This window comes from Diabrotica undecimpunctata, chromosome 5, assembly GCF_040954645.1.
Source record: "Diabrotica undecimpunctata isolate CICGRU chromosome 5, icDiaUnde3, whole genome shotgun sequence".
Lineage (NCBI taxonomy): Eukaryota > Metazoa > Arthropoda > Insecta > Coleoptera > Chrysomelidae > Diabrotica > Diabrotica undecimpunctata.
In genome coordinates, this window is record NC_092807.1 from 52,954,999 (window position 1) to 52,977,296 (window position 22,298).

Below are 22,298 nucleotides of genomic sequence, written 5' to 3' on the forward strand. Positions count from 1 at the left end.
GCTGCAGTCAGTGTTTCAATTTGCCTTTTGCCTGTCATACCAACTAGGTGAGAAATTTTTGTTTGAACTATTGACAGGCCAGTTTCGTCCATCTTAAAAACTCGATCGATGATAAATTTATGCTTTTCATATTCACCCTCTAGACGAAAAGCACGTTAACAGATTCATTGTTAAAACCATTGGCTATAGAAATAGACGTACCCGTAGGTTTGTGCGAAGGAGAGCTTATCCTGGTAACGACGCAAAAAGAGGTCTAGCCATGCACGACCGGCTTTTTCTTTAGCACCGAATAAATGTTTAAGATTATTTCGCACAGTTTATTCAGAAGCCATTCCTTTTACGTCTTCATGAGTCAATTCGTAGTATTTACTTTCCATTAAAATAAATATTCAACTAACTGCTTTTCAAGGTAAGTTGGCAAGACAAACCTCCTTCCTAATTACTTTTTAACTACCTCCTTTGCCGAATAGTTGTTTTGATGGAGAAAACGTTGTGGCGTTGTTTTTGGCACATTAAAACGTTTAACAGTCTTTTTAAGGCAAATTGTTTTTTCACGTAAGGCAATAATCTCATTAATTATAAAGTGCTTGTTACAATTTTTTTGATGAGATGTTTCTGGTGAAGATTTTTCCTTTTAGTGTTAACAATTATTTTCACGGCATAATGGCGAGTCTACGCCAATGAACATTTATTTGAACTCATAGATACAATCCTTGTAAATATGAACCCCAGTCAATATTAACAACAATACAATATGTTTTAAAAATAAGGTAATATATTTAAAGTATTTATATAGATATTTTATATATTTTATAGTTAAAACAATAACAGCTAAGTTTATGTTAAACTACTAAACCGCTCATAACTTATTTAGCACTAAATGGGACCACTGTATGAGACAAAACACTTTGTAAATAAAATTTCTTAAAGATCGTGATTTACAACTTGGTGTCATGCAAAGAATGTAGCAATAGTTTTATAGCGTTTGTACGTAACTAACACTGTAGTTTTGCAACTTACATATAAATTTCACTGGGACTTCTCAAGTAAACGAAGGGTTCCATATAAACAGTAGGTTCCATATTACCACCTTCTCCTCTAAAAACTACTGGTGAAATATGCAGCCTTGCCATATTCTTTTATTTAAATTTAAAATACTTATCAGTTGATAGATACGTTTTTTTTATTTTCGCCATTTGATTCCAATCCAGACAGGTTGTCTGGTTTCTCTCTAATCTTTAAATAGGAAATAAACATAGCTTCTCTATCTGTTGCATAGATCTACCTGGTCCAAAATCAGCTTTTCATCGTGTTTTAGAAATATCGTGTTTAGGAATATCCACTACACTCTTCATTGTCGCCGCTGATAATCAAGGCTGCGTCTTTAATATATCCGCAGCTATCCCTCATATTGGAAAGCCATCCAATATCCCCCACTGTAACCTCGCTGGTAACTTGCAAGTCAGCCCCAACAAGAACCTTTAAATATGTTTATATTAATCTTTAGACTTTCTTCACCTTTATCATGTTAAGGACTTTATTAGCCAGCTCTTAAACTCATGTGTAAACGTGAACAATAAATATAGATTTCAAAATTTATTTTGTTTTTATTCATTGGTTTTACTGTATTCTTATTGGTATATGTTTAACAATTGAGTTTATTTTAAATACTTGTAAAAGTTCATTGCATAAAGCAAGATATCTGTGTGCGTCTGGTCCTCTGTATGTTTTTATATTCTTTCTATATTTTCTTTTTTTTTGACGTGCCCATGATATATTTGGTTAACAGTTTTTCCATATGCCGATCTACACGGTCCTTGGTATATTCTTTTTTTGTTGAAAATACTTGCTCATATTGATCATATTTCTTTTTTCACAAAATTTATTAAGAAGTGTCTATTTTCCTTCTTTACTTCATGCATGGGCAGACTACTTTCGATCCTTATTTGCTAAAAGCGACAATAATAAACCAAGAACACAAGAGGTGACGGCAAACAGAGGCACCAGAGGTAACGAAAGCATTAAGGAAACTAAAAGACAGAAAATTACCAGGAGAGGACAGAATACTGAACAAACTCATAAAGTATAGGGGACCAGATCTGACCAAATAACTGTTAAAACTAATGCAAAAAATATTAAAACAAAACAGAATTTCTCAAGAATGGTGATCAAGCATCCCTCTCTTCAAATCGGGAAGGGAGACAAATCGGACCCGGAAAATAACAAAGGAATTAATTTATTAAACACAACACTAAAATTAATAACCAAAGTGATAACAAATAAACTGAATGAAATTATAATACTATCAGAAGGACAATAAGGTTTTAGGTCGGCAAGATTCTTCACCGACTCTATATTTATAACGAGGCAAGTGCAAAAGAAATCATTAGATACAAAAAGCCGGTATACCTATGTTTCGTGGACCTTAAAAAGGTATTTGACCGTGTCAAATTAACGGACGTTATCCACTTACTGTACACAAGAAAGATAACGATCGAAAATATCTACCAAAACAACACTATAAAAGTAAAAATAAAAGAAGAACTAACTGACCCTATTGAATCCGGCAATAAGATAAGACAAGGAGATTCCCGGAGTCCTCTATTGTTTAACCTGATTATGGATGTAACAATAAAAAAGTAAGAACTAAAAAAGGATACCAAATAGGAGAAAAACAAAAATAATCTACTACGCAGACTACGCAATACTAGTCTCTTAAAGTGAAAATGATTAAGAATGTATGCTCTACCAATTTTATATAACTGCCAGAAAATTTAACATGTTAATTTCCTCAAAAAGACAAAATGATTTGTTATAACAGCAAATTTACTAAGATAAAAATTGAAGTTGAAGGTCAGATAATACAACAGGTGATGGAGTTTAAATATTCAGACATCCATTATCTAGCTACGGAAAATTCGAAATAAAAGTGAAAGATCAAGTGAATAGAGCAAACAGAGCCGCAGGTTGCCTGAATAAAACAATATGGAGAAATAAAAATATCGGAAAAGAAATGAAAGGTATAATTTACAAAACAGTCATCAGATTAATAATAACATACGCATCAGAAACACGATCTGACCCAGAGAGGACAAAAGGGATGCTAGAAACAGCAGAGATAAAAAACTTAAAAAAATTGATGGTAAAACACTATGGGACTATAGTATCCCATAGTGTCATGTCTAAAAAAAAGGAGAGGAAAAAGAAGAAGAATACTTTATGCAAACTATATTTTCCTATAGTGGTTATGTATATTTCTTCTTTTCCTATTTTTCTACTTAAGCTTTACTTACAGTATTGACCGCGATCACTACACCGAAATGACAACTAAACAACCAGCATAATCAAAACCACTGGAAAAAAATCCAACCAAATACAATATTGATGCACTGCCATATGACTCAATACCATTTTTATATAAGTTACGGCATAGCCAAAAATTGACAAGCCTGATCTACCTCCAGACGGACCAGACGCACACAGATATCTTGCTTTATGCAATGAACTTTTACAAGTATTTAAAATAAACTCAATTGTTAAACATATACCAATAAGAATACAGTAAAACCAATGAATAAAAACAAAATAAATTTTGAAATCTATATTTATTGTTCACGTTTACACATGAGTTTAAGAGCTGGCTAATAAAGTCCTTAACATGATAAAGGTGAAGAAAGTCTAAAGATTAATATTAACATATTTAAAGGTTCTTGTTGGGGCTGACTTGCAAGTTACCAGCGAGGTTACAGTGGGGGATATTGGATGGCTTTCCAATATGAGGGATAGCTGCGGATATATTAAAGACGCAGCCTTGATTATCAGCGGCGACAATGAAGAGTGTAGTGGATATTCCTAAACACGATATTTCTAAAACACGATGAAAAGCTGATTTTGGACCAGGTAGATCTATGCAACAGATAGAGAAGCTATGTTTATTTCCTATTTAAAGATTAGAGAGAAACCAGACAACCTGTCTGGATTGGAATCAAATGGCGAAAATAAAAAAAACGTATCTATCAACTGATAAGTATTTTAAATTTAAATAAAAGAATATGGCAAGGCTGCATATTTCACCAGTAGTTTTTAGAGGAGAAGGTGGTAATATGGAACCTACTGTTTATATGGAACCCTTCGTTTACTTGAGAAGTCCCAGTGAAATTTATATGTAAGTTGCAAAACTACAGTGTTAGTTACGTACAAACGCTATAAAACTATTGCTACATTCTTTGCATGACACCAAGTTGTAAATCACGATCTTTAAGAAATTTTATTTACAAAGTGTTTTGTCTCATACAGTGGTCCCATTTAGTGCTAAATAAGTTATGAGCGGTTTAGTAGTTTAACATAAACTTAGCTGTTATTGTTTTAACTATAAAATATATAAAATATCTATATAAATACTTTAAATATATTACCTTATTTTTAAAACATATTGTATTGTTGTTAATATTGACTGGGGTTCATATTTACAAGGATTGTATCTATGAGTTCAAATAAATGTTCATTGGCGTAGACTCGCCATTATGCCGTGAAAATAATTGTTAACACTAAAAGGAAAAATCTTCACCAGAAACATCTCATCAAAAAAATTGTAACAAGCACTTTATAATTAATGAGATTATTGCCTTACGTGAAAAAACAATTTGCCTTAAAAAGACTGTTAAACGTTTTAATGTGCCAAAAACAACGCCACAACGTTTTCTCCATCAAAACAACTATTCGGCAAAGGAGGTAGTTAAAAAGTAATTAGGAAGGAGGTTTGTCTTGCCAACTTACCTTGAAAAGCAGTTAGTTGAATATTTATTTTAATGGAAAGTAAATACTACGAATTGACTCATGAAGACGTAAAAGGAATGGCTTCTGAATAAACTGTGCGAAATAATCTTAAACATTTATTCGGTGCTAAAGAAAAAGCCGGTCGTGCATGGCTAGACCTCTTTTTGCGTCGTTACCAGGATAAGCTCTCCTTCGCACAAACCTACGGGTACGTCTATTTCTATAGCCAATGGTTTTAACAATGAATCTGTTAACGTGCTTTTCGTCTAGAGGGTGAATATGAAAAGCATAAATTTATCATCGATCGAGTTTTTAAGATGGACGAAACTGGCCTGTCAATAGTTCAAACAAAAATTTCTCACCTAGTTGGTATGACAGGCAAAAGGCAAATTGAAACACTGACTGCAGCTCGACGAGGTTTAAAAAATATAATAATATGTATGCATAGGTGCTAAGTTTAGATTTGTACCGCCTATTCTTGTATTCCCCCGCAAACTCATGTTCAATATTTTTATGGGAAATGCACTACTTCGTTCAGTGGGGAAATGCCACCCCTCAACTTGGGTGGAAAGCAACTTATTTTAGAACTAGTTTTTACTAGTTTTTAGAACATTTTTTAATTAAACATGTTAAGCTATATGTAGAATCCTTAGTGTTGTTATTTGATGGTTACTAATCAAATACACAAAACATCGAAATTATAGTACTAACTGCAACCTTTGAATAAACTGGTGTAAACTGGTAAACACTGGACTTTGTAAACAGTGTCAAACTGGGTCTATAGCGATTAACAGTTTTTCTAAGATCAGAATATTTTCTTACAATTGGAGAATTTTCACAGGTGTTAATTTCACTGTAACTGAACTACAATAATACCCATTAACTGCCTCCTATTAAGACAAGTATCGTATATCTCCGTATATCGCCTGGTGATCATTTACCTGCCGTTTTAACGTGTGCAACATTAGAGGTAATTTTGCCTGTTGATATTGCTCCGCTTCCTAAACACAAAGAAAAAAGTATCCACCAGAGGTCGCAAAGTTTCTTGCGCAGCTGTTATCACCAGTTCACCTTACAAAAATAAATTAGAGGAGCTTACGAAAAAAAGAAAAGTTACACAATCAAATTCTCGTCTTGACCAAGAGCAGATTTTTTCTACGCCTAGTACATCTGGTTTGCAAATTGGGTTGGCGAAAACATCTCTTAACAAAAGCAAACAAAAGCAAGGAAAGATCAAAAGCAAAACAAGAATTCGAATCATCTGAACATGGGTATGACAGCGTTGTTTCTAGCTCATCTAGTGGCCAGACAATTGTTTGTGGAGACTACCCAATTCAAAAGATGATGCAATTTGTATTTTTTGCAAAGGAAAGTCTTCTGGGGATACAAAAGGTGAACTATGGGTACAGCGCATCATGTGCGAAATGTGGGCCCATTGTGACAAATGCGAAAATGACAAATACGTTTGTCATTTTTGTCAATAGTAACATGTATTCTCAGTTTTAGAAACCTATATCTTTAATTTTTGTTGATATTACTATGAATCTATATCTCTTTAATGATAATGTGGATTAACTTATCATCACTTTTTCCGGCGAGCAAAAATGACACTTTTTCAAAATTTTGTATTTGTTTTTGAAACTGTTTTCAGATTGTTAATTTCTATAATAAATGTCATTAAATATTAATTACACAACGAGTGAGTGATATTTATTAATTTGGTTTTTGTCAATCCAGAAAAATCTAAAAAATTTACCTAAGAAATAAAGTTCTATATTACCACTTTCTCCTTTAATATATACGTAGAAGGGATATTCCAAATGGGCCTAAAAGAAGATAGAAAAGCAATTAAAATTAACGGAAATAGAAAATACGCTATGCAGACGATTCAGCAATCCTATTATCAACTTTAGAGGATCTTAAAAACATAATGAGATCAATGTATGATAGATAATACGTCAAAAGCCCATATTCAAAAACATCTTAACAATAGATCGAAATGCTATAGAATGCGTATCAAGATTGAAATATCTGGGCTCTACGATCAACAAATTGAAACTGTGATTAAGAAGTTAAAATTAATTTTCAATAACATTTGTCAAATTAAAAAAAAAGTGTTTAGATTTTTCTAAGTGTGTCCAAGTGTTCTATATGTGGCTCATTTTACTTAAGGTGCAAAGATGTACTATCTTAAGGTTAGAAAACTAAACCATATTAAATAATTTGAAATAAATGTGGGCTATACGGAGACTTTTACGAGTGTTATGGACAGCACATGCCACAATTCTAAAAAAATTTGGCGCGGTTGCAAACGAAAACTGTTTAACATCGTAGGGAATGAAAAATTTCCTACCTTGGCTATATACATAAGGCAAGCAAATTCTCAAAATAATTGTTCAAGGAAAGATATAGGGGTATCGAGGCCCAGGAATAAATCAACATTCGAGGATAAGAAACATAGGGGACTGGAGTAAAATCATATTTAGAAGAGGCGAAAACTGCAATCGACAAATGGTTTAAAGAGTACAGGCAATCTCCAGCGAGCGGCTAAGAACAAGCGGCTTCCATGGCCTCATGTGCAATTTCTTTTGAGGTTGGCGACAATTACGGCAAGTTCATTTTGTCTTGGGCTGTATATGTAAAATTTTTTTTCGTTGGTGCTCGTGTAATATCTTATACTTCTTAGCCACGATTTTTTCTTTCGGCCTATACTTCTTTTTACATTTATCTTTTCGTAAAAAGGGGTCATTTGTTTCTAAATTTTAGTTAAGTACCAGCTTTCAAAACTTTATATTGGATTCCGAGTGTGTACTTGAACGAGGTAACAGTGTATTAGTGTTTTGCTCCGAGTTTTAGTGCTTTTTTGAAACCTAACAACTACTTTAAAATACTAGTAAGACCAGACTTTATCGCATGTATTGATAAGCCTAATTGCTTGTTTATTTTTTGAAACGATTAGTTAATTAGCAAATTGATAATTTCTTCAAAAACTGGGCAAGCTACCAGTGGCGTAGGCCTACCTAATATGTATTTTTGGAAGAAAATACATAAAACCTAACTAAATTCAACAAATAATTTTTGTCTACCTTTGACTACAAGGGTACTGGTAACAAATACAGATCTCACATTAGATCCTCACAGTTCACAACTTTTCACGATGTCACAAAATATTCAGCATAATTCTACTTCAACTTCCTAATATGTAACTGCAACCAAATCAACTCCTAGATCAACTTTTCCAAAGAGGAATCAAGCCATAGTATTGCATGCCGATGAAAATCTAAAATTGTTTGATTACGAATTAATTAAAATAGGTGACGCTATTGGTCTCAAACAAATCCTATTCGCATCCAGAATATCTAATAATAGAATTTGCATATATTTAACTAATTCAGAACTCGTCGACAAACTTCTAAAATCTCATTCGATTTTGACAGTAGAAAACTCTGTCATGAATATTCGCAGGCTAATTTCCCCCACAGAAAGAATAATAATATCCAATATATCTCCATGTATAGCACATGACCTTGCAGAAAATGCTATAAAAGAACTTGGGCTCCAACTGGCCTCCCCCGTCTCATTTTTAAGAGCAGGTATCCCCGGCGGTGAATATGCGCACATTATGAGCTTTAGAAGGCAAGTGTATGTTTTTACCTCTGATGATAATTTCAGTCTGTAAATTTCATTAGTTATCCTATTCGGAGGTAATGAATACAGAATATTTTTGTCCATAGACAAAATGGAATGCTACATATGCAAGAAGTCAGGGCATACTGCCTCAAATTGTCCCAATCCTCCAATCAATTATATAACATCTTAGTCTCAGCCGTTAATATCAACCCAGATAACAAATCCATTACAACCACAGTCTTCTATACAACCCGCAACATTACCACATATGTCTGCTTTAAAACTAAACAATTCCATAATGACTAAAATGCCCACACATAAACGTGGCCACTCTGAAATCGAGAGTACAAGTGGGCAGACTGGTATTATCGATAAAATCTCCGTCGCAATTCCGTCCGAGGACAACATCATTCCTCCCCCTAATAGAGACATTAAAAAACCAAAAAAGAAACCCAGAACAAGTTCACCGTCAGAACGTTACCTTTTCGATTTAACAAAAGACGCTATTAAAGAAGCCTTTAAGCAACTTAATAGTCTTTGTTGAAAACACTTTTGGCTGTAGTGACCCCTACGCTAAAGCTCTTAAGTTTACAGAAAATCTTTCAGGGCTAATTTATAACATTTAAGCATTATACCCAACTTGCCAGGAGAGATCTGTCAAAAACAGGCTAACCCGTATAACCAAAAAACTGATAAAAGCCTTAGGAACTGACCCAGAAGAATCCGAAAGTACGCCTAGTCCAAATCTTTTCGCCGATTCTAATGAAGATAACTACAATTCTGACAGGTCATAACCATCCCAATCTTTTCAATTTAGCTCCTATTAATACTAACACCATGCTAAGACTAATTCAGTGGAACTGCGATGGCTTTTACCATAGACTATAATATTTACAAAAACTCGTGTCGGACTGTTCGCCCAAGTTTATCTATCTTCACCAAATCAATTTCACCAAAGATCACAACCTCTACCTAAAAACTACACTAGCTACGACTTCCTAAGACTTACACATCTACAAGCAAGTTGCGGCTCGTCTATTTTTGTTTCCAACGATATCTACCATCAAGAATTTGATTTACACACAAGCCTAGAAGAGATTGCGATAACTGCATGGTGTGCCGACAAGATCGTTATTTGTTCTATATACATTCCTCCAGACTACAACTTGTTTAGCTCAGAACTAAGCGAACTCATAAAACAACTGCCAAACTCTTTCATCTTAGTTGGGGACTTTAACGCTCACATCACAACATGGGGGTCTCAGTGCACCTTTGAGAGAGATAAACATATCGAAAATATCATAAGTAACTCTAGCATCTACCTCTTGAATACAGGGACCTCCGCATATTTCCACGCCCAGTCTGGAACCTCTTCTTGCATAGACCTAAGTTTTTGCGATCCTGGAACCGCTCCTCTTCTTCAGTGAAACACTGGATAGCTTATATTAGGTCAAAACCAAATGGAAAATTGCCCATGCAAATTTGAGGTTATTGAGTGATACTCTTGAAGACCTTTCAAACCAAATAATTTTCAAGGAATACATCGACGCTGCCGTAGAGCAATTTACAAATTGTATTCTAACTGCGGCCGACCAGTGTATAGGTAAATGCACTATAAATTCTTCAAGAAAGGCCGTCCCATGGTGGAACGACTCATGTAAACTCGCAATAAAAGAATACAAGAAGGCTCTTAATAGATATCGCAAAACTCGTAGCATCAAAGATCTTATTCATTTTAAGAAAATGCGTGCGAAATCCAAACGAATTCTGAAGGAAAGCAAAAAAGAATCCTGGAAAAAATTCGTTAACGGCATAACTTTAAATACCCCTCCCGCCCAAGTGTGGATAAAAATTAAAGAAATGAGAGGTTTAAACACATATCGCAAAATATCCGCAATAACAGATGGAGATATTGTCATTACAAATAATAACCAAATAACCGAAACGCTAGCCAAACACTGTCAGAACAAAAGTAAGACTGAAGTCTTCATTTCGTACCCCACTAACCACTCACCACCTTACCCTATCCAAACCAATCCAATACACTATAAATTTACAGAAGTAGAGTTAAAGTTGGCAATCTCATCAATGAAAAACTCATCTACATGTCCTTATGACATCCCGTCTATCTTTCTCAAACATCTACAGGCAGGAACCCTCTTGAAGCTACTTGCGCTCTACAATAAGATATGGTTCAGCCAAAGCTTTCCGAGTCTTTGGCGACAGTCGCTTACCATATCGATCAGAAAACATGACTCATCTTCTAACGCTGCAAAATGCGCAATGTGCAAACTACTAGAAAAGATTATAAATAAACGTTTGCTTTGGTTTTTTGAAGAAAACAATCTGATAGATGCAGCACAGTCGAGATTCAGACCCAATCAAAGTACGATGGATGACCTGGTACTTCTCCAAACAGAACTAACCCAAGCTATATCAAATAAGAATGACGTCATCACAGTTGCCTTAGACTTCGAAAGTGTTTCCAACACAATAAACAGAGCTGATATTATTAGAAAACTTGAGCAACTTAATTTGACGGGTAATATTCTTACCTTTATAAACAATTTCCTACAAGAGAGATCATTTAAAGTAGTTGGGAACGGGAAAACATCTACATCACATATCTGACAAAATGGAGTCCCCCAAGGCTCAGTTCTCAGCTCCACGCTATTCCTTCTTAGCATTAACGATATAAACTCTCCTGTTCTCCCTCCAATAAAATACTCAATATACACAGGTGATCTTGTTCTTTATTGCCAAGGTAAAGTTACAAGGAGCACATGCTCTTTACTCCAAAATACTCTTATCAACTTCATATCTGGTCCACTAAAATTGGAGTCAAATTTTCATCTGAAAAATCTAAAGTCATAAACTTCTATAAAAGACATCAAACTCACCCTCCTTTACTTCAATGGATCTCCTCTTTAAGTGATCGATAAACACAAATTATTAGAAGTAATATTCGATAAAAGACTTACATGGAGAGATCAGATACAGAATACAAAAACAAACTGCCTACATAGAATCACTATCTTAAAAACTTTAGCTCATCATCAATGTGGGGCAGAAGAGAAAGTCCTCTTAAGAATTTTCAGAACATTGATCTGCAGTATTTTATATTAGGGAAGCATTCTCTACATATCTGCTTCCGACACTCACCTTAAAAGTCTGAATACAATTTACAACACTTCTTTACGCATTAGCCTCGGCGCCTTTAAATAAGTCCTTCTGAAAGTCTTTATATCAAATCTTCAGAACCTCCTTTTTATAAGACAATAACGTTTACTACTGTCTTACTTCTCTAGAATTTCTGCTAATCCAAAAAACCCAGTAATTAATCTAATTAATACTCCCAACCCCGTCCCAGATAATAGTTATCTTCGAGCACATTCTCTCTCACAAATTTTAAAAACTTTGCTAAAAGACACAGGCCTAAAACTCAAATCTCCGTTTACTACGTCCAGAATTATCCCGTGGACCAAAAAGCTACCTACTGTCCTTACCAGCCTGAACCGATACAGAATAGAAAATACGCCCAGAACTCTCTTGGTACAAGGATTTGAGGAACTTATACAGACACAGCGTTATGACAAAATTCTCTACACAGATGCTTCCAAAGAAAAACAGGCCGTCGGCTGTGCCGTCATTACCTCAAATACAATAGTAGCATCATACCGACTTTCTCCCAGATGCAGTATACGCACAGTCAAACTGTACAGAATACACTAGGCATAAGACTCGTCCATTGCTAATGAAAAATCATTAGCAATATGCACCCATTGTCTCTCCGCAATTCACTCAATCAGAAATATATACTTGATACATCCCATTGTACAGTGCATCCACAGTATCTTCCAACAGCAGTCAAAAAATAATGTTTCAGTAACTATCATTTGGATACCATCCCATGTTGGTATCAATGGAAATGACGCTGATCATGCAGTAAAACTGGCCTGCTCTTTAGAAAATATGGAAAACATACAACTTTACCAAGATCTAAAGACCAGTATCAAGAACAGCGTACCAAGCACTTGGCAAACACACTGGAACGTGCAAAATACAAAACTACGCAAAATTCAACCAACTGTTACCTCCATATACATACCTCAAATGAGCAAAAAAGACAATATTAATATCAGAAGGCTCAGAATAGGTCACACTCGTCTTACTCATGGATATCTGATGTCTTCTAAAAACCATCCTCACTGTTAACATTGTAATGAGTCCTTAACAGTCCAGCACATATTACTAGAATGTGACTAAGACCACTAGAATAACCACTACAAACCTCAAAGAGACTACTACAACTTTCAAAATAATTTAAGTGATCCACTCGGTTCTACAAACATGTATAGTGCCATAATTCGTTTCCTAAAAGACTGTCACCTTTACTACTTAATGTAATTATATTAAGATATTAATGTATCCTAACTAGGGATAGCGGTTTTTGACAAAACACCGGTTTTCGGTTATACCGATATTTTTTGCTTACGTTTTAACCTGGCGGTTATAACCGGCCAAAAAAACCGGTTTTTGCAAAAACTGGTTGTCGGTTTTTTTTTCCAATAGGTTACAAGTTTGCTCTTTCAGTTCGCTTCTGTATTTATAAAATAAAATAAAATTTGAATTATTGCTTTGTTTGGAATAAGTACTTGAGAATAATAATTATGATTGGGATCCACAATAATACCTAACCTAATCCTAGTTACCGTAAAAACCTAATACCCGGTTTTTACTTTAAAAATAAAAAACCAGTTATAATCGGGACAAAAAAACAACCGATAAAACCGGTTATTGCGAAGTAAAAAAACCGGTATTCGGTTAAAACCGGTAGGTTTTTTCCATCCCTAATCCTAACTTGTATATAAACAGATTGTATATGTATGTAAACATATTGTAAAAAACTTTGTACCAGTGTCAATGGCCCATAGTTGCCGAGAAACTTTAATTTAAAATAAAAAAAAATTATATCTCTTTTTACTTAAATCAACAATTATTATGCTTTTAGGTTTGCATGTATTGGGCATGTATGGCCTACAAGTGGTGATTAATAAATATCACTTACATTATTGAAAGTTACTTAAATTAAATTTAACATAAAATTAGTACGTATTACTGAAAGATGAAAATTTTTCTTAAAAAATTAATGTATTATTAATTGGTATAAGTTTACTTACCGTAGTTGGATTGAAGCTAATATTTTTGCTTCTAATATAAATTATTCCAAATATTACTCCAATAAAACTTGAGGGCCACAACGAAGGTGTTGACATATATGCTACCACATACGTTAATGAATAATATAAAGACCTTACTTCAAAATATCTAAAAGAAATAATTTAAACATTTATAAAAATACAGTTATCATCTTGTATAAAATAATTCAAAAACTTATATCTTATATAGTTAGATCCTTTACATAAAGATGCGACATAAAAACAATTTTTAAAAGAAAAAGATATTTAGGAATTATTAAAATACAAATAAATTTAAAAAGTTTAAAATCACAAGACTCAATCAACGCATTAGTAAGCTATAAAAAATAAAAAAATATGTATATAGATATATATATATATATATATATATATATATATATATATATATATATATCTATATATATATATATATATATATATATAAATATATAAAGAAAAAATAAGATATAGAAAGAAAGATATAACAGGTAAGAAAATATGATAAAATTGTAAAGAGAATTGTAAAAACAACAATTTTATTTTTAAATGCAAACATATATATCTATATATATATATATATATATATATATATATATATATATATATATATATATATATATATATATATATAAAATAAAGTTATATTTTGAGGTTGCAGTCATTAATTAAGAAGCAAATAAATTTTGCGAAAGCTTGATTAAAGAACAAAGAGTTTCACTTTCCTGCCCTATTAATGACTGCAACCTCAAAATAAAACTTTATTTTACATAACGTGTCAGTCAATAATACCTAACTATTAGGTATTATTGACTGGTTTTACTTTTTTAAAAATTAAAATTTGAAATTATGCAGATTTTATATAGTTTTGCTTTAAATCACTAAACATTTATTTCAGTCTTTATTAGAAGTGTTTATAGTAAAACATGAAAATCTTAAAATGTGAACAAACAATGTTCAAATAGGTAGAAATTCTATAAAAATATTCTAAATAAACGTATTTTATTCTAATGAAATGTATTTACAAAAAATGTTCGAATAAGCCTCCATTAGCAGCAGAACAATAACTCAATCTATTATAAAAGTTTCGTCTAACATTAGTTAATGTTTCTGGACTAATACCTCTCATTGAATCAGAGATCTTTTCTCTTAATTCTTGGAGATAATTAGGCCTATCGTCTTCAATTTCATATAGTTTGGACTTGATATATCCCCACATAAAAACATCACAAGGTGCAAGATCAGGTGATCTTGCAGGCCAAAAAATATTTCCGTGGCCACTACTCAATCGATTAGGAAAAGTCGCACCGAGATATTCACTGACGATGCGAGAATTATGTGCAGGACAACCATCGTGTTGAAACCATATGGAATCGAAAGGTATTCGTAAATTACGAAGGGCTGAGACAATTTGATTTTGCAGAAGTTCCAAGTATTTCCGCCCAGTCAACATACCGTCTATAAAAAATGGACCAATGACATGATTCCCTATTATGCCTTCCCAAACATTTACTTTTCGAGGACGCTATGTACGAGCGACATAAATCTGACGACGATTTCCTCGAGACCAATACCGAGCATTCATTAAATTGTGACGGCCATGCAATGACATGTACATTTATCGGTGAACAAAACTTTCTCTAAAAAATGTTCATCTTGATGTGACAGTTCCATTGCAGTTTGACAACATTCTAAACGTCTATATTGATCCCCAGGGAATTGTTCGTTGGATTTATGAATTTTATAGGGATGGTATCCATGTCTTTTCAAAATTTTTCTTACTCTAAATCTTGAAATTCCATATTGTTCTCCGAGACGAGATGTTGTTTAGGTAGGATATTGCTCAATACTTGCACAAATCAAAGTGTCCCTTAGTTCTAAATCTGGATTTACATCCCTTCGCCTATGAACTCCTCTTGGAGCGAACATGGATCCATAAGTAAAAAAAATACGTATAATAGACTGAATTGTTGATCGTGCTGGAGCCCGCCTATTTGGAAACATATTTACAAATTGTTGTCTAATCATGTTGTCTGATAATCCATTCACATGTGAGACAACAATTTGCACTTTTTCCTCGACCGTTAAAACCATTTTCACGAATTGTTTTTTCAATAAAAAAATCTGTTTACCGTACAAAAATACTTCTTGATATGTTATTATTTGATGGCTTGAAGATTTGGTTAGCTGTAAAGCAGGCAGCTGTTCGCGCGCATCCATTCTAATGTTGTCAATTGTTTTGAAAATCATTACCTGTACAGAGGAATTGATATTAACACTGAGAATTTAGTGACGGATTTGACATTAAACAGTCTTCACCGGATTATTTTGCATTCACAACTGAAGACTGTAAAACTGGAATTAAATTTGAATTATTTTTTATTTATATTTTATAACATTGGAATAAGAATAAATTGTAAATAATGAGTTTTTCGAAAACTTGTTACCTAATATGTATCATATTTTCTATTATTTTTTGATTGAGTAAAACAAAAATTTTATCCTTTGTGTGAATTGAACCCCAATCTTCTTGCCAAACCACGTCTCGAACTATTACACCAATTCCACATACAAAAAGTATTTTTGGATAGAACATACCTACCTTAGTTTAGTCAAATATTTCAGTCGAGTTATTTTTATTATTAAATAAACTTAAAGATTTATAATTTAAAATCGCTACTAATTAATATTTTTTACTATAATATATCTTAATTTATTCAATAAATTATTCTAACATCAGAAATTATTAAAATAAAGTATTTTCGAGGTCATCCGTATAATTATGACTGAAGTCAAATAGCCACGTCTAAAAACTAGCTTTAACTCGTACTATCTCACAACTTAATCTGTCTTCTATCCTTTCCGTTATTTTGCCGGGTGGTAAGACACTCATCAGTATATATATATATATATATATATATATATATATATATATATATATATATATATATATATATATATTGTTGTGATCTGCTTTATGATGTTTTATTATTAATTAACACTAATTTAATTAATCCAATTATTTAATTAATTAATTCACTAATTTATGCAGAGTCATACAAATCAATTACTATTAAAATTTCTCAGGGTGCCTTTTTAATTTTACTTTAATCAGTTTACTTTATATATCTCTTCTAGTGGGTTCAGTATCTCCTAGTTGCTCATAATCGGGATAGAACAGGAAACGGAACTAACATTAAAACAACATAAATATGCACACAAATTGTTATTTATTTTCAATAAGCAATACGATGAATATTAATAAATAACTTTTGTGGGCAATTATCTTTCCCAACAAACTCCTATACTCTAAATTTAATTTTAATTACAAACTATCTATTGATCTGTTTTATAATAATATCTACTAAAAAAATGACCATATAAAAATATATTTTATTCACAAAAAAATAACTCTTTGAAACTTGGAATCTTAGTTCGTATGCTTATATTTGATTTTATCTTTAGAATATCTTAGATTTTTCTTTCATTCAAATTATTTGACTGACCTTTATTTTTTACACCAATAACGTCACCTCTCGATCAAACCACAGTTCTTTCCTTGATTGATTATGTCCGGCTACCATCAAATCTTTCCCGTTCTCAGCATCGATCCAAACTGCATACCAGCAAACTACTCCTCCGAAAAAACACAAGCCCAATCCTCTTTTGACCGGTACTCTTTACTCACAAATTCTCCTTTCTTTCTCAATTATATCTCGTGGACTATGCAGACTCAAAAGAGGTAATAATCTACTCGATTTTGATCTGCTCTCAGCTTCCACCTTTTTCACTAACAAACGAAAACACTGGCACTCAGATTGACCACACGAAAACACGTCTTCTCTTCTGGTCTGCCGGTAACATAATAATCTTTTCAATCTCTCCAGACAACCTTCTCAACTCTCTCATTCCCCATCATTCCTTTTTAACCAATCATAAGCATTCATCTTTCCCACTAATTTTCGATTTAGAAAATTTCCAACATAATATTTAAAACAAATAAACTACTTTCACTCAAATTACTTTTCAGAAACCATTAACAATTGTGCCTTTTTTAACAGAAATAAGTTTCCAAATTCTTGTTATCTCTTATTTACTTTCGAAAAATGCCCACCGCAAAATATAATTACAAGTTTATTCCTAAATCTATAATGATACGGGTTCCATTGTCCTTTCATTATTCACTCAGTCTTTCAAGGAAAAACTCGTCCGGGTACCGTCACGGAACAATGTCTTCTCTTATTCTAACTATTACAAATAAGTACAGGGTTGTATTTTAACTTATATGCCCGCGGTATATTAAAATAATAAAAAAACTCTTTATTCTATTTCTGATTTTGATAAACTGATCCATAACAATATATATATATATATATATATATATATATATATATATATATATATATATATATATATATATATATATACAGGGTGGCGCACCGAAAACGAAACAGATGCATTTACTGGCAGATGATTCCTTAAAAAAAAAACGCTTGGACCCGTCGATTTTGTTATCGAGGGTGAAACAAAATTGGCATAAAATCACATTAACATTTGCAGCCCCCTAAGCGGGGGTGGCACCAACCCTAAAATCTTAAATGGAAAGGGGGGTCGAATGATCCATCATTTAAAAGGTCTTTCAACTCCCTTTACAATGATGTAAAATTCATGTACTTCAATTCAGTAGTTTTGGAGATTTATTGATTTAAAGTTTAAATACATCATCGTAAGAGGAGATCAATACATAGCAGCAAAGTTATTAAAAAATAAAGAATGAACTGACCTGTCAGCTGAGTAAATGTTGAAAATGACCACCATTACTTTCCATGCAATAATAAAGATTTTGCTGAAAACGTTGCCGGACATTTTGCAATATTTGAGGAGTAATTTGATGGCACTCGTTCACAATTCTTTGTCGTAAATCTTCTAAGGATGTTGGCTGAGTAGCATAGATTTTGCTTTTTAAGTAACCCCAGAAAACGAAATCCAAAGGTGATAAATCTGGCGATCTTGGAGGCCATTCAACGGCACCTCTTCTACCAATCCATTAACCTGGAAAGGTCTGATCTAAATAATGCCGAACTCTTAATGCGTAATGTGGTGGGGCACCATCCTGTTGGAACATCAACATATTCTCAACGTATCGACCATCATTCTAATTTTCAATTATATCTGTTAGCGCAGTATCTATGGCATTTTGCAGTAATTCCAAATACATTTCACCAGTCAAATTTCCAGGTAAGAAAAAAGGACCAACCAAATGATCGCCAAAAATGCCAGCCCAAACATTTAATTTTTGTGGCTGCTGTGTGTGTACCTCATGGTAAATTCTGGGATTAGAGTCCGACCAATATCGACAATTATGACGATTTTCTTCGCCATTTAAAAAAAAGGAACATTCGTCGGAAAAGCAAATGTTAAATAAAAATTGTTCATCGTTTGTAATTCGTTCACTCATACCTTCACAAAATTCTAATCGCTTATCAAAATCGTCTTCATTAAGTTCTTGTATAAGGTGAATTTTATACGGATGAAAATTATGGGCCTTTAGAATCCGTTGGATAGTACGTCGACTAACACCACACGAAATTTGCAATTTGCGGGTACTTAATGTAGGATCTACAATAACTTGCCCTAAAACCCTCACTTCTGTTGCTTCGTTCCTTATAGGATTTTCAATATTACGTTTTTTATTGGCGACTGATCCAGTTTCCCGAAATTTAGCTACAAGTTCTAGAACATATTTTCGGTGCACATTATTGTTCTCATGTCGCTCATTAAAAATTTGTGCTGTTCTATTAGCGCACTGATTATTTCCGAAAAATATTTCAATAATTTCAACCCTTTCTGCCGCGGAATATACCATAGTTAATTTATGTATAAAGCAATAAATGATATTTCAACAACAAAGACTGGTCAAATCAATCGCAAACTAATGTACTATTTCCTATTTAAAATAAGTACGTGGCATTCTCTACTTATCTTTCCTCAAGAAACAACTTTTTTTGTCACAAAGGACACTTCAATTGCTATTTTTATTATTAATAAACCATGGGCGTAGTAAATAAAAGCATTTACTTATCAAGAAAATGCTTTTACTCAAATTTCTTCTGAAAGAAGTACAAACTAATTTGATGTACCTATTAAAGTCTACTTTAAACTTTAAATCAATAAATCTGCAAAACTACTGAATTGAATACATGAATTTTACATTATTATAAAGGGAGTTGAAAGACCTTTCAAATAATGGATCATTTGATCCCCCTTTTCATTTAAGATTTTAGGGATGATGCCACCCCCGCTTAAGGGGCTGCAAATGTTAAAGTGATTTTATGCCAATTTTGTGTCCCCCTCGAAAACAAAATCGACGGGTCCGAGCGTTTTTTCAAAAAAGGAATCATCTGCCAGTAAATGCCTCTGTTTCGTTTTCGGTGCGCCACACTGTATATGCATTATATTCCTGTGTACAATTTCTGTGTATACAGATTGAACGAATTTAAAACGGAACATACAATTTAATATATGTCTGTTTGAACTGCATTTGAAATAGTTGACCAATATAAAACTTGGACAAACATAAATCCATACCCGGTGATAGACATTGTATTAAAATATCGTTCAACTATCTGTCTCCTTTAAAGGAAAGAGGAGCTTGCCTAATAGTCGGAGAGATAGAGCCGAAATTTTGAACTGATCAGTAATATGACATTTCTCTATTGGAATATATTCATTGTAACTGGGTTAAGACTTTGCCTTACAGGCGGACGCCCCTCGTGGTACAGGGGGTGGCTATACAGGGATGAAGTTGTAATTTTTTTTGGAAAAATTATGGCTGAAAATTTGCCCAGAGTAAGATCTTGGTATAACTAGACGAAATCCCAAAGGGCGGACGCGAGAGTGGATACATAAGGGGTGGCGGACAGGGGTGAAGTTGCAATTTTTTGGGGAAAAATTAACGATAAGTAATATGTCCGTCATTTTCATGGCTCATTATTTAGCCAATGGGATTACAAGCACGGGCAACTTTACCTGCAGAAACTTCCAAAAGAAAATATTTAGGACTAGATAACAGTGATCGAAGATGAATCAGAGAAAGAGGAACAGGATATTAAGGAGGTTATAAACCACGACGGTGAATCAAAAAAGAAGATATCAGATGCATATGAAGAAGTTGCGGTTTGTCAGTCTGCCCGTCTTTTCTATGTAGGTATGTTAACAAACTAGATTATGTGTTAAGCAAGTCATGCTAAATTTTAATTATTTTAGAACCATATAACTCACTAAAAGAAGCATTCTTTAAAGCGCCAAGAGTTATAAGAACAAAACAGGATAACATATTCGCTTACCAGGGCCTACAAAAATTACTAAACACTTCGAATTTCGAATTATTTCTTGAATGGCACGATAATTGGTATCATGGTGATAAATACAAATAAATACATAGCCTCACTAGATAATCTCACTGATAAAATAGATATTCTTGATTTCATAGGATTTTTGCATTAATTTGGACAAGGTCACTGTAACCATGCCAGAGCAGAAGATCTTTGGGGAGAGAAGGATATGGTGTAGAAATCTTTTATCTTACGATAACCCTACAAAGGTTCTGATTTCTTCTTCGTTTCATTAGTTTTGATGATCAGAAAACACGTACAGAGCAATTAAAAATTGACAATCTAGCTCCCTTTCGTGTGGTGTTTGAGCAGTTCGTAAAAAATTGTTTAAATGGTTATAATCATTCAGCATTTGTTACTATTAATGAGATGTTCCCTGCTTTCAGAGAGAAAAGTTCATTCCGTCAGTACATTCCCAACCCGATGGCCAATATAAATTTTGTAATAACCTTAGTGATGTGGTTTTGCGATTGTGCAAACACATTTCTGGTTTACGCGTTAACTTGACAATGGGTAACTGGTTTATCAGTTTCACTTCTGTAAAAGTTGCTTTGGAATTACAAAATAACTGCAATTGAAACATTAAGACAAAATAAAAAAAAACTTGCCAGTCTTTAAACCTCACTAAACGTGCAATGCAAAAATGTGATTTTATTATCAAGCATGCACCATCATAATAATATTGATATAATCAGTGGTAATATATATATACCAGTAAGATACTGGTTTAGATATCCACTTATAAGTTTCATCGTCAACTATCAAAAAACAAGATCGAGGGACCCATGATTACAAATCAGATGACGATGTTATTTGTGTCAAATGGAATGACAATGCTCCTGTATTAGTCGAAAGTAATCATTTTGTAGTAACCCCTGTTTAAAATACAACCAGAAAAGTGAAGTCTGAACATAAAAAATATGTAACTCAACCAAATTTGATAAGACAATATAACATTGGAATGAGTGGTGTTAACCTTTTTGATCGTTAAGCTGCTTCTTATCCTCCCCGAATTAGATCAAAAAAATGGTGGTGGAACTTCTTTGCTCATGCATTGAATTTGGCGGTTGTGGAAACTTTTCGCTTTTTTCAACATGTGAATACAGGAACAAATATAACACATCTTGAGTTTGGCAGAAACGTTGCCCTAGCACTTGTAAAAGCAGAATCAGGTCAAAGAAAAAGAAGGCGGTTCATCTGCCCCTGTTCTAAGCGACATAAAATTTAACGGGATAAATTACATTCCCACAATCACACATCACATAGTGTGAAAAACGACTTCATAAAAATGAATGTTTCGACC

The 22,298-nt window shown here is 33.3% G+C and overlaps 1 protein-coding gene across 3 annotated transcripts in view; it reads right to left on the reverse strand.

Moving 5' to 3' along the window:
* The window catches only part of LOC140440626 (O-acyltransferase like protein-like), a 125,358-nt gene that overhangs the window by 23,199 nt on the left and 79,861 nt on the right, over positions 1 to 22,298 (reverse strand). For all 3 annotated transcript variants that reach the window (XR_011950892.1, XM_072530990.1, XM_072530989.1), the window contains one exon: positions 13,587 to 13,734. Coding sequence is in view for 2 of the 3 variants with exons in the window: in XM_072530990.1 (XP_072387091.1) it covers positions 13,587 to 13,734 (148 nt within the window). In the remaining variant the exon portion in view is untranslated. The remainder of the gene's footprint in view (positions 1 to 13,586; positions 13,735 to 22,298) is intronic.